This window comes from Corythoichthys intestinalis, chromosome 15 (genome assembly GCF_030265065.1).
Source record: "Corythoichthys intestinalis isolate RoL2023-P3 chromosome 15, ASM3026506v1, whole genome shotgun sequence".
Lineage (NCBI taxonomy): Eukaryota > Metazoa > Chordata > Actinopteri > Syngnathiformes > Syngnathidae > Corythoichthys > Corythoichthys intestinalis.
The window spans coordinates 44,423,992-44,438,165 of record NC_080409.1 but is presented as its reverse complement, the minus strand read 5'-3'; the positions used below and the strand labels follow the sequence as shown (position 1 = coordinate 44,438,165).

General features: G+C 38.6%; 1 protein-coding gene and 1 long non-coding RNA gene across 3 annotated transcripts in view; one reads left to right on the top strand and one right to left on the bottom strand.

Annotated features, from left to right (window-relative positions):
* LOC130930614 (uncharacterized) overlaps positions 1-14,174 on the top strand; it is a 108,440-nt gene that overhangs the window by 27,079 nt on the left and 67,187 nt on the right. The window lies entirely within an intron of this gene.
* On the bottom strand, positions 791-13,444 carry ctsl.1 (cathepsin L.1). Of its 2 annotated transcripts, none has more exons than XM_057858573.1 (8): positions 13,291-13,444; positions 8,071-8,176; positions 6,207-6,349; positions 5,915-6,112; positions 5,655-5,846; positions 3,177-3,342; positions 2,992-3,097; positions 791-1,006 (listed from the first exon to the last, which is right to left on the bottom strand). In XM_057858573.1, exons 2-8 carry the CDS (start codon positions 8,168-8,170, stop codon positions 907-909), a joined length of 1,005 nt encoding a protein of 334 aa, XP_057714556.1. In that variant the 5' UTR covers positions 8,171-8,176; positions 13,291-13,444; the 3' UTR covers positions 791-906. The 2 variants fall into 2 exon arrangements, with proteins under 2 accessions (XP_057714556.1, XP_057714557.1); XM_057858574.1 differs by having other exon boundaries at positions 13,295-13,444.

Sequence of the window (14,174 nt, the reverse complement as noted above, 5' to 3'; positions counted from 1 at the left end):
TGAGACAGTAAAGGTGAAGTCGACAGTTTTGACCATTATGGAGTAATTTTGCCATGTCGTCTTGAATAAATGCACTTTTATTATTTCATATTCCATTTAGCACAAGACTGTTATTTGTCATGACCATGCCATTTATTTAGGTATTGGGGAAAAATATTTGGATAAAAAGAATACCCTATAAAAATATTGGAGTAGAGAGACTGACACAATGACATTTTGCGGCTCTCTTTGTCGCGTTTTCCTCGTTCTGGAAAATTCCCCCTCAATGGGCTGCATACTAAATTAGATGAAATCGTTACTCCGCTGACGTCATCCACCAGTTGGGGACGCTAGAGCCCTATAATGGTAGGCGTGGCTAACCGGCAAATTAAAAGACTAATTTCTCGTCATCTGCGCGTTGCTAAATTCTTGTGTATAGTCGAATCGGCGCAAAATATGATTCTAATTCACATAATAATGCTATTTAAGACTTTTGTTCTCCTGTCGTACGCACTTTAAACTTACTGTTGTATAAAACGTCAATTTTATACTCATTTGAAGTTGACTACGTAGAACTTCATAACATCAACCTGTCCAGTCATTTTAGGGAAACAGCTTAACCTTTTATAATTATATTAAAATTTAATTTCAATCGATAAATAATTGAGTCGGGGGGACACTGTCTTTGAAAAAACAAATATGCATGAATCAGTTGCAGAAAATCAGTACCAGCAAAACTAAAACTAGTTTACGTAGATTTGGCCATTCATAATCACTTCCTATAATAAAAATAAAATAAATAGAATCAGCGTTTTTATGAACAGTGTCTTTTTATTTTGTGAAATTTTGGATTCAAAATGCCAGAGAAGACAGAAATTTGCCATTTGATTCAATATTGTCTAATGTCATGTTTTCCTCCGGACCTGGTCACACTAATGGGTAGCTGGCCGCAGTAGCAATTCCACACTGGTTGCGTTTGTTCCTGCTCATCATGATGTAGCCTTTGTCTCCCCACTTTTGACCCCAGCTAGAAAACAGTTCCAAATTAATAGTGCCACTTTAGAAGGCTAAACAGGATCGGAAAAATATTGCTTTCATTTTGCGCTAAGGTCTACGGAGCCCCTAAACGGACATCAACAGAAATTGAATAAATGTAAGCAATCTGGTGTGCACCAGAAATAATCTGGTAAACATTAGCATTATATAGCATTTAAGCTAGTGGACTTTTGCTATACAAGTTAGCCAATTGTTGTAAACATTAGCATTATATATTACATTTAAGCTAGCGGACTTTTGGGTAAAGCTTTCTTTTAGTGGTCCATAACTGTCGGCCAATCACATGCATATACCGTCAATATCCTTTGCGAAACTCCAGCTAATAAGATGACCCTAACCCTAAACCCTAAGCTCAACCCTAACCATTTTCACAGGAGCCCTAAAGCCAACCCTAACCCATTTTCACACGACACTAAAGAAGTGTTCACACGAACCTAAAAATATCACACAAAACTAAAAAATAGGGACCCCTAAAAGTCATCTTCCGATTTTTGCTGGCCAATTGTTGTAAACATTAGCATTATATAGCATTTGAGCTAGCTGACTTTTGCCAGCCAATTGTTGTAAACATTAGCTTTGTATAGCATTTAAGCTAGCGAACTTTTGAGTAAAGCTTTCTTTTAGTGGTCCGTAACTGTCGACCGTAGCATTGTATAGCATTTAAACTAGCAAATTTTTGACCGTTTAGACCTATTTTTAGACCGTTACGTCGCCATCGTAACACAGAAGTGAGACATTATAGACATGCCCTCGCATACAACCCATGTTATCTCTGCTTGTTTTCTCCGGTAATCTTTCAAAAAAGAACATGCCGAACAAACACTACTGCTATGGAACTCTAGACATTACGACATACAGTATGAAGGATGTTTTCTTCATACGTTTCCCAAAACCAAAAACTCGGAGGAAAAAATGTGAAGAATGGATCAACTTGCGCGGATGTCCAAAAGACCATTTTATCGCCAGCCATTCACATTTCATATGCAGTAAACATTTTGTTGGGGGTCGATGGTACTACAGAGGACGAAGAGGTAAGCCATTTTGATATTTTTACTTATTTTTTAGCGTGGTGTTTTGCCATGCTGCTTTTATCTGACAATGAATGACCTGAAAAAAATTAAAATGGTATCTGACTGCCACTGTTACCTTTTCTGTTGTTAAAAAAACAACTTTAGTAAGGGGGAAGTGTAAATAAATTATACAATTAAGAATTGTTATTAAAGAAAAAATTAAGTGTTCGTTGGCTGTCAATGAGTAGCGTTTGCGATCGTTACACAAAAACAGTAATGTAAATTGCCCCCAAGAACGGTCAGAGACATAAGACAACCAGAGGATATAATATATAAGAAAGACAGGGCATATGGTGGTAAAGGATACCTTGTTGAAACAGGAGAATGTCATCGTCAGTGTCGTAAGGCAATGCACACAAGATAAAAGTGTTGATTAAAAAAAAAGCTACCTCTGGATCAGGTCGGCTCTTTTTCAGCCCTCGACACTCAAACCATCATTTTAACTGAACATTTGTATGTTCTTCCACATCTTTACTAGCGAATTTGGCACCAGCGACATCATTTTCAGATAGAATTGGTAGGTTTAGCTCAGTAAACATCTCGTTTGTACACTATTTACGCGAGTTTGACCGCCCCTAGCAACAGTTGGCAATGTCATGAATATGAGCAAAGGTGAAGTGTTACGTGCGGTACGCTATTGTTGCATTGTTGCAATTGGCTAACTTGCTTAGCAAAAGTCCGCTAGCTTAAATGCTATATAATGCTAATGTTTACTAGATAGTTTCTGGTGCGCACTAGAAACAATCTGGTGTGAACCAGAAACAATCTGGTCAATCGATCAGCAATCATTCAACATACATGGTGGGTTATTTTGGTAACAGTTACTAATTTTGGAAAATAAAATGACAAAATATCATTATTAATATCCAATTATCATGCAGTTTACCTGTTCTTGACCAGCCAGTAGTCCTGTCCATTATCAGTGCCGTAACCTACTGCCAGCACACCGTGGTCCAACACAGAACTACTGCAATCGGGCTCATCGTACACGCCTGCCAACAAACAACTAGATAAGCTCAGATCAAATATTTTTTCTAACTTCATGACTTTCATAACACTAATGTGTGTCACCTGAATCATAAAGCTGGAAAGATTCTTGTGACGCGTCAATGGCAACCGACACAGGTCCAACTCGAGCCACGGCTTCCAACAGGGCGCGTTCGTCTCCTTTTTTTATGTCAACGTAACCTGTGCATGTGGCACCGATTGTGTTCGGGTTGTAGCGACAATCTCCGTCCTTTTTTTAAGAAAGGGAACACAGGATTGCATTCAGAGACTGGTCACTGCGCACATACAAGATACACTTTCTCAATCAATGCTATACTGTGCTTATGAACCAACAAATGGCGTTAAACAGACCTGGGACAATTTGTCGATAATGGCATCGAAAACATCTAATTCCTTCTGCTTATCTGGATCCAGGTGGCAGGAAAGTATTAAGGCCAGAATTCCTTGGCTCTTTAGTCTTTAAATAGAACCGGGGGATAAAAGTGCATTCCAACACTACTTTTAAGAAATTCTGTAGGAACGACATCCTACACCATGATTTGAGTCACGAGGGGACATTCATCAGTGGCGCGGGAAGTAGGGTGCTTCCCCCTGGTGTTGGGGAAGGAAAAGTTTTTGGGTAGATTTTCTTTTTTTGGTTTTGTTAAAAATAAATATAACCTATTAAAACAATACAATATTTAACTTTGGGGATTTAATATGTTAATTTTTTTGGTTTTCAAACATAGCACCCTCAGTCCGTTGCGGATTTTTTTTTTTTTCCTTTAATTAAAAAATAAATAAATAAACACAATATTTTATAGAGATGTCCCGATCCGATCATGTACAGCTTCTCACCTCTCCCTCCTGCTGCTTTTCTTGCTCACCAAGCAGCTGCTTGTTAAAGTCAACGATGAGTAACAGCTCCGTAGCTTTGATTTTGCCAGAGAAGCTTGGGAGCGCCTACCTTGAAAGGCGCCGAATGTATAAGCTCGTTGAGCTTGTTAAACACTAGCGGTAGTGTGTTGTAGCGACCACAGTGTGTGTTAAGTTAAATTTAAATGATACATTTAGGAGAAAAGGGATAAAAACATGTCTTATATAATATATATATGCATGGTAGGCTGATTGAACACTCTAAATTGTCCGTAGGTATGAGTGTGTGCGTGAATGGTTGTATGTCTCCTTGTGCCCTGCGATTGGCTGGCAACCAGTTCAGGGTGTCCCCTGCCTACTGCCCGTAGTTAGCTGGGATAGAATGGATGAATGAATAATATATATACACTCATCGGCCACTTCTGCCTTGGTTGTAACAGGTGGTTATTTGAGTCACTGTTGCCTTTCTATCAGCTCGAACCAGTCTGGCCATTCTGCTCTGACCTCTGGCATCAACAAGGCATTTCCGCCCACAGAACTGCCGCTCACGGGATATTTTTTCTTTTTCGGACCATTCTCTGTAAACCCTACAGATGGTTGTGCGTGAAAATCCCAGTAGATCAGCAGTTTCTGAAATACTCAGACCAGCCCTTCTGGCACCAACAACCATGCCACGTTCAAAGTCACTCAAATCACCTTTCTTCCCCATACTGATGCTCGGTTTGAACTGCAGGAGATTGTCTTAAACCATGTCTACATGCCTAAATGCACTGAGTTGCCGCCATGTGATTGGCTGATTAGAATTATTATTATTATTAATTAATTATTATTATTATATTATATTATAATATATATAATATATAATATATAATATATATATATATAATATATATATATAATATATATTATATTATAATTATTATTATTATTATTAATTATTATTATTAATGATTAGGCTGTTAACGAGCATTTGGACAGGTGTACCTAATAAAGTGGCCGGTGAGTCTTCTTTCCAATCTATCTTCCAATCTATCAATCTTTCCAATGCTAAATCTGAATAAATACATTGAATACACTTCTTTTTTTTCTTTTTTAAAATGTAATTAAGCTCCGCCTATACTTGGTGGATTTATGATTATCGCGAGGGGACAGTCCCCATTAACCGCGCAAAAACAACGGATCACTGTATATTTATTTCATAGTGATTTTTTTACCACGAACCTCTGTAAGCAATTATGCACGAAAGACTAGAATGGAATAATGATGAAATTGTGAGACACAGTAAAAGCGTAAGGAAGTTAACGTTGTATGATAAGCAGTAAACACGTGTGTTGCCTGGGTTCTAATGGCGTTTATTGTTCAAGATAGAATATTGGCATTATAGCGGGATAAAAGTGGGAGTTTCTAAAGTAATAATAGATCTAAATGGATGTGTCAAAATGTAAGGTAAATTTGTTCGACGTTAAGTTGCTATCAACAACTAGGAGTTTACTTCGACGAGGGAACGCAAATCGACAGGACACCGGCTCAATTCAGCGAAAGAGCCTCCCGTCTCTCGTTTTCAACTACACTTGGGTGTTTGAACAGTACAGGTGACTAACTCCTTGTAGTTCTGTTACGTGTCTGATACTCAGTAACGTACTGTCGCTGTTTTGCATTTAGTACTATGAGAGATTATCGGTTTACCTCAGCCTCGTAAGGATAGGACTCCTCCGTGTCAATACCCCCGTTTTTCTGGATGTATCTGAAAGCATCATCCATTAGGCCTCCCATGCAGCCCATATTGCCAAAGTCGCCAGAGCAGTCAACCAACTGCTGCTCACTTAGAGACACCAGTTTGCCCGTTTTTCTGAAGGTCTGACCCTCCAAAGACCCTGTCTGAACAAGGCAACAAATATCTCAATTTAATTTTTAATGGTGCAGAAGTCAAAACGGCAGCCACTTACTGTGCTAAAGGCCCAGCAAGAGCCACACTGCTTCTGATCCTTGACATCGGTGACGTATCCCTTCTGCCTCCAGTCCACAGTGTGTGGTAGGTCAGCTCCCAACGGCAGCGGCAAGAACGTGGAACCGCCCCGAGGGACGGAAGTGTTGAAGTTACGCAGACACCCTTGCGAAACCATCCGCCTGTACTCCTTGTTTTCCTGATCAGGAGGGACACTTTTAGGATTGGCTACATTTGGTCAAAAGATTTCATAAGAGGTATTTAAAGATGAAACGGAGAGCTTGTTTTCTTACCAGATCAGCAAAGAAGGTCATACCTAGACGGTAGGACTTCATGCCCTGGTCAGCCATGATGTTGTGCACAAGGACCAGGCGACGATTATTCAGCCAGATGGACTTGCGTTGTGATTCCTCCAATGGAGAGCTGTAGGATTTCCCTGTCAGTCAGGATCAGAAAAAGTTCAAATCAATGAAGAACATAGGTATTTTTAACTCAGTGAAGGTGATAAGCGTCAAATGTATTTGATACATTTGGCTTCAGGACCACGTACAGTGAGTAAAATAAGTATTTGAACACCCTGCAATTTTGCAAGTTCTCCCACTTAGAAATGATGGGTGGGTTTGAAATTTTAATGGTAGTTGCTTGACCACCGTGAGAGACAATGTAAAGGGGAAAAAAAATCCAGAAATCACCGTGTATGATTTTTAAAACAATTTATGTGTATTATACTGCTGCAAATAAGTACCGTATTTGAACACCTGTCTATTAGCTAGAATTGTGAGCCTCAATGACCTGTTAGTGGCCTTTAAAAAGTCAAACGAATAAGTGGAGTGGAGGTGGAGTATTTGAGTCTGACTTTTTGACCTGTTTGAGGCGGTTAGCTGTATATAAACAGCTTTCCACCCCATACAATCAAGAAGACTCCAATTCCTAACACGGTCAAGACGAAAGAGCTGTCCAAAGACACCAGAGACTGAATACTAGACCTCTACAAGGCTGGACAAGGTTACGGAGCAATTGCCAAGCAGCATGGCTATATAAGATCCACCATTGGAGCAATTATTAGAAAATCGAAGAAGCTAAATATGACTGTCAATCCCCCTCGGACTGGGGCTCGATGCAAGATCTACCTTGTAGGGTCTCAATGATCCTAAGAATACCGAGGAATCAGCCAAGAGGAGCTGGTCAATGAAAAGAGCTGGGACCACCATTTTCAAGGTTACTGTTGGTAATATAGTAAGACGTCATGGTTTAAAATCATGCATGGCACGGAAGGTCCGCCTGCTTAAACGAGCACATGTCCAGGCCCAAGTTTGCCAATCACCATTTGTATGATCCTAAGGAGTCATGGGAGAAAGTCATGTGGTCAATTTGACTTTGATAGTGTTTGGAGCAAAAAGAATGACGAGTACCATCCCAAAAACACCATCCCTATTGTGAAGCATGGGGGTGGTAGCATTATGGTTTCGGGGTGTTTTTCTGCATGTGGGATTAGACAACTGTACTGTGTTAAGGAGAGGATGACCAAGGCCATGAATTGTGAGATTTTGGGGAAAAAAAACTCCTTCCCTCGATTCGAGCATTGAAAATGGGTTGTGACTGGGTCTTCCAACATGACAAAGGTAGACAGCCATAATAACCGAGGAGTGGCTTCGTAAAAAGCATATCAAGGTTCTGGAGGTGCCTAGCCAGTCTCCAGACTTAAACCCACTCGAAAATCTTAGGAGGAAGCTCAAACTCTGTGTTTGTCAGTGACAGCCCAGAAACCTGATTGACCTAGAGAAGATCTGTAATTGTAATCAAAGGCTAGTGTACCAAATATAAACAGGAATTTTCTTAGGTGGTCAAGTACTTATTTGGAGCAGTATAATACAAATAATTTGTTTTTAAAAAATCATACACTGTGATTTCTGTTTTGTTTTTTTTTTTAGATTCTCTCTTTAGATTTTCTCTCACAGCGAACAAGCACCTACCTTGAAAATTTCAAACCCGTCCATCATTTCTAAGCAGGAGAACTTGCAAAATCACAGGGTGTTCAAATATTTATTTTCCTCACTGTACATATATTTGCCTTTTGTTCAATTCGGGGGAAAAATTCCTAAAAGTTTTGAGAAACAAGGTTGCTGGATATTAAACAAAGTTAAACTTTTGCCCCACCGAATTTGAGCTTCCATGCGTGAAACTCCAGATCCTCCAGCGAGATGCTCGCACAGCTGGCCGCAGCCAGTAAAGCAGCAGCAAGCAGCACCAGCTTCATCTTTGTCTGTCAGGAAAGTAAAATAATTTTCTTGATTTTTTTTTTTTTTTCAAGATGCAACAACTTCCCTTGTTTTCTGTTGCATCATAAACTGAAACTATTGTTAGGGCCGTAATGTGGTCCATGGTTATGATTGCCCAGAGGTGGGTAGTAACGCGTTGCATGTACTTCATTACATTTACTTGAGTTTCTTTTTGAGAAATGTACCTCTAAGAGTAGTTTTACTAAGCCATACTTTTTACTTGAGTACATTTGTGAAGAAAAAACGCTACTCTCACTCCGCTACTTTGGGCTACACAAGAGTCGTTACATTTTTCCTTTTTATTCAACATACAGTGGTACCTCTACATACAAAGTTAATTCGTTCCAGGACCTTGTTTGTAAGTCGAAATGGTCGTATGTCGAGCAGGATTTTCCCATAGAAATACATTATAATTCCATTAATTCGTTCCACAACCCGAAAACCTTCACTAAATCCTTAATAAATACTGCTGGTACTATTACAAATGGCAATTAAACATAGCAAAACAAACAAGTTATGAATAAAAATCGGAATAATATAATAATAATTAGAGTTGTTCCGATCATGTTTTTTTGGTCCCGATCCGATCCCGATCGTTTTAGTTTGAGTATCTGCCGATCCCGATATTTCCCGGTCCGATTGCTTTTTTTTTTGCTCCCGATTCAATTCCAATCATTCCCGATAATTTTTCCCGATCATATACATTTTGGCAATGCATTAAGAAAAAAATGAATAAAACTCGGACGAATATATATATTCAACATACAGTACATAAGTACTGTATTTGTTTATTATGACAATAAATCCTCAAGATGGCATTTACATTATTAACACTCTTTCTGTGAGCGGGATCCACGGATAGAAAGACTTTTGACTTTGTATATTGTGACTAAATGTCGCCATCTAGTTTATTTGTTGAGCTTTCAGTAATTGATACTGTAGTCATGCCCAAATGCATGATGGGAAGTGGAACCATTACTGTGCGTAGTGCTACCAATTGATATATCTTCTCTGCGTTGGCAAATAACATAAGGTGTTAAAATAAAGATCAATTGCTACCTTGCTTCCCCACATTGCTTCCCACCATATTTCTAATCGTAGGGAGAGGAATTGCAAGGTTTTAGCCAATTAAAAAAAGGCTTTAAAGGCTGCCAAAATCCACGCTACTCGTTTTAGGCTGTCTTTTATCTCTATATATAGACCCTACCCACCGACGTCATAAAACCACGTGCTCGCTGTATGGTTCCGCCCACTTGTCCGTCATTTTGTCTCTGTATTAGCATTGGTTTAAATTGATCGAGGAATTTAAAATGCATTTCATGGAAGACCCGGTGCTTTCTGATGCCTTAAACTCACTGGATGTGTTGCATAAAAGGCGTTATGTGGAAAAGCTTCGTTCTATACAGTCGCCAGATCCATATTTGATGCCCAAATCGATGTTTTTCGACCCACTGTCTTCGCCCTGTCTGCCTGACATCTGCTACGCTGATATTTACAATTATCTTGTCCACACAAAATCAGCCTATTCTCACGAAAATTTGAAAAACACTTTAAGAGCTTGGAGGCTTATAAATACTTCGTTGCTGGTTGGGTGAAACATGTCCTCGTCCACGAAAATTCGGCAGGAATCTATCTTGTGCTTGGAAAGGTTACGAAATTTTCAATTCAAAATCTTTTGTTATTGCTAACATCCACTGTCAAGTCTAATGTATTTCATGTCGTTTGTCAATGGAGTTAAGGCTTTTAATGTTTATATGGTTTAGCGATAGCACTCTCACTACATACTTACGTGTATGTTGTCGGCGATTAGCCTAGCAATGATCTTAATTGTGGTTATTTGTCAGCCCCGTAGACGAGGCCAGTTTCTTTCACTTGGTACCAGCTAAATATTATTCAAAAAATAACGATGGTGGAAGAAAGGGAAGTCACAAACATCTTGAATTTGAAACTATGTCGTACTACGTCGTATGTTGTCGGCGATTAGCCTCGCAATGATCTTAATTGTGGTTATTTGTCAGCCCCGTAGACGAGGCCAGTTTCTTTCACTTGGTACCAGCTAAATATTATTCAAAAAATAACGATGGTGGAAGAAAGGGAAGTCACAAACATCTTGAATTTGAAACTATGTCGTACTACGTCGTATGTTGTCGGCGATTAGCCTCGCAATGATCTTAATTGTGGTTATTTGTCAGCCCAAAACCCTCTAAGTATATCTTAAATGCATCTTACCGGATATAAAATGACTACTACATAGTCTGTGGTGATTTTTTGGTGCCCAGTTTTCACGTCAAATTGCAGCCGTCCATTTTGCTCTCCTCTTTGGATCCCTCGGAATACGGTAAAACTTCAAGTCTCTCCTTCCATCTTCTCTGTTAGTGCAACCAACAGCCACACACGCCTTCACCATTTTGATTATTAATGTTAAGGAGCAGAAAAACACGCCGTAAATAGGAGAAATGTACGTAGCCGTAACAGGTTAACACTATGTTTTGACGGACAAGTGGGCGGTACCATTCAGGAGACTGGAGTTGTGACGTCACGTGGGTAGGGTTTATACCTAAATCGGCGCCATTACAGATTGAGCGCGACAATGCGTGAGTGGGTCGTGCAGCGCATGCATAAATTGCGTTAATTATTTTAACGTGATACATTTTTTAAAAAATTAATTACCGCCGTTATTAGGATAAATTTGATAACCCTACCTTAAGCCTAAACTAAAGACTCTGGAAGAGTGAAACATAATATGTCTGTAACGTTAAATACAATTAGAAAACAATTTAATTAAAAAATATATATATATATTTAAAAAAGGCATGGCTGATATTTTTTTGCCGATTCCGATACTTTGAAAATGACGTGATCGGACTTCTCTAATAATAATAATTAATAATGATTCCTGTAAATAATGTAACAAGTCGGATTCTAATGTGGCGGACACTTTTTGCTGTACCTGAACGCACCACGGGGCTGACGTCACAGTGAGATAGGTCAGTGCGGTAGAGATAATACTTTTGTTTTCTTTAGAGCACAGTCAACTGCGGAGGGCAATGGCCGATTTGTGTTGAATAAGTTCTTAAATAAATGATAAAAACGGGACAAAGCTGGCGATTTCCTTGGCGATGTTACCACAATAATAATTGTCACCTTAACACCTGAACACGTCACGGCAAAATAACCAATTCCCACCGGGCCAATAATATACCGATTGACTAATCAGAGCAGTTCACGGCAAAAGAAAAATAACGCTTTGCGAGTTGCCGGTTACGGTAATAATAACCACTGCCTAGTCTATTGAATCCTAGCAGCTAATTGGGGCAAAAAAATCGATTAAAGTTTACTCACCAGTAATAAAATGTCGGCTGCAGTGAGGGCTAAATGTGCTTGGATTTACGTTCCCACAGGCGAGAATGGTCCACGGAACCGTCTTCTTTTACTGTTCCTCGATTAATTGCTTTCAGCCATTTGTTTCTACTTTTCTTCTTTCAAGGAAGAATGAAGAACTTCAAATGCGGCTCCGAACTCTTCCTTGTGTGACAACCCGCAACACAGCAACTTTTAGTCATTCATACGGAAAAAAGACCGCAAATAAGACGAAAGTTTCAACGCGTTTGTATTACAATGTTGAAAAGATCGTGTGTCGAAGCGATCGTATGTCGAGGTACCACTGTATTAGATTTATTTATTTATTTATTTTGCTAGCAATGCTATTGCTATTGTATTGCACTACTAATTTCACCAGTGAGACGTTGCAAAAATATTAATTAAAAAATACAAAACTCAAGTACAAGGACTTTTAGAATATAGAAACTTGTCATTTTAAGTCAAACGTTTCCCTCAAATGTAGCATGGAACACAAGGCATTGTTTTTTAAATTTGTACTGTTATTTTTTTAAACTTTATTTACACAAAAACAAATACACATAATGGGCCAACAATTCACATACAATCAACAGATTTACAACAACAACAAAATAATAAATAAAATGGTCGGGGTCATTTTTAACACTAGCCGTACTGTTTGCAAAGTCTTTTTGTCCTTATAGCTTTGGGATTCAAAGAGGAACTCAAATCGTCCAAATATAAAGAAAACATTTTCCCAAAAACATGAAAATTTGGTCTTTGATTAGCATATTTTACACAGTGAATGTGAAATTTTGCCAATATAAAATAAGATTTACAACATATCTTTTATCCATTTCTGGTTCTTCAACGTTGGATAGGCCAAACAAAATACGTCTAAAAACAATTTTCAATGATGGCACAACTTTGGAATTAATATAATTGTTCAGGTCAACCCAAAAGATGTGGGAGTAAATACATTCCCAAAACAAATGGGAAATAGTTTCCTCTGCATTTGCAAAAAAAGAACATAATGTCTCAATATTAATTTTAAATTTAACCATTGTTGTCTTTACAGAGTAACAACTGTGAAGTAATTTGAGTGTGATTTCTTTTACTTTATGTCTTAATAAATATTTTCTAGGCAAAAGCCAAGTATGTTTCCATTCAATATTTTCATATAAATTATTCCAAAAAGAAATTGCTGCATGTTTGGAAACTATCTCCTTTTGAATAAGTCCTCTCAAACAACGATTGGAGGCTTCAGAGCTTAATAGTGCACATTTATAACCAATAAACAGAGACTCTGGATCAAAGATTGGCACGTTACAATTTCTACCTTTCGGAGAATTTTGTAATAATCTTCGAGAGCCCTCTGGTATCGCATCTAACACAACAGAATATTCACGAGGCGTAGCAACCATACTATAAGACAAACTAAATTCTTGATAAGTGAAAAGTTGACCATCTTCGTTCAATAATTGACTAACTAAGAATATGTTATTTTTGACCCATCTTTCAATACACAAATATCTATTTCGATACTGTCACAAGGCATTGTTATAATGAAAAAAATGTTGATTATGATCATTATTAACATTTCTTCGCATGACTTAATATAATTCATTAATAATAACAGATAATGAAATTTAATTGAGCAAATTTGTTGTTTTAAAACTGTATATCATACTTGTAACCTGTGTGTTTCACAACCAATAATTGTGTAGTTGCATGTTTATGTGTTTTTGTAGCTGCTTACCTGCCTCAATGTCAGCAAGTCTGTGCCCAAGGTAGCAGTGGAAACTGTAGGCAACGCAGGTTTGTTGTCCTTTTCTTAAATAGCTGATTCCATATATGACCCACAACACGTCCAGTCAGGTGTCTGTCAGCAGCTTGTAAATTGTTGAGCAGTCAATCATTGAAATGAGGAAATGATGTATCATGAATGTTTTTCTTATAATGTAATTCTTATGGGAGGCCAGATTTTTTGAGAGGTCAGCAGAGTATGTACTTCCCTGTCCACGCTCATTACATGCACGGTGTGCATGTCACTTTCATCTTCAGAAGTAGAGGAACTCTCTACTGCTTTGAAATATTTCTTTGTTTTCTTCTTGTCATTCATTTCCTTATCTTTGTCTGTGCTTGTATTTTTTCCGACAGGCACGCTCAACATGACCCTTCTTCCCACAATTATGACAGTTCCTTTCTTTGCACCAGCAGGTGGAGGAAAGGTGCCCTGTTTTACCACACCTAAAACAGGGACCAGCAACACTGCTTTGGGTACTTGACACTTGGTGTATTCTGCTCGTAATGTTCAGTTGTTGAGCCTCCTTTGAAGCCATTTCCATAGCCACACTTACATCAAAGGCTGTCTTTAATGTAAGTCCACTTTCTGAAAGTAACTTCTTTTGCGTTGCTTCATTCTCAGTCCACATACCAATCTGTCTCTTAATGTGTCTTCTAAAACATCACCAAACTCACAATGTTCAGCCAGCTTCCGCAGCGCCGCTACGAACATGGTGACAGATTCCCCCTCTTCCTGATTTCTCCTGTGAAATCGGAATCTCTCTGCTATCACAAGGGGCTTGGGTGAAAAATGTCCATTAAGAGTTTCCACGATTTCCCTGTACGTTTTACTACCAG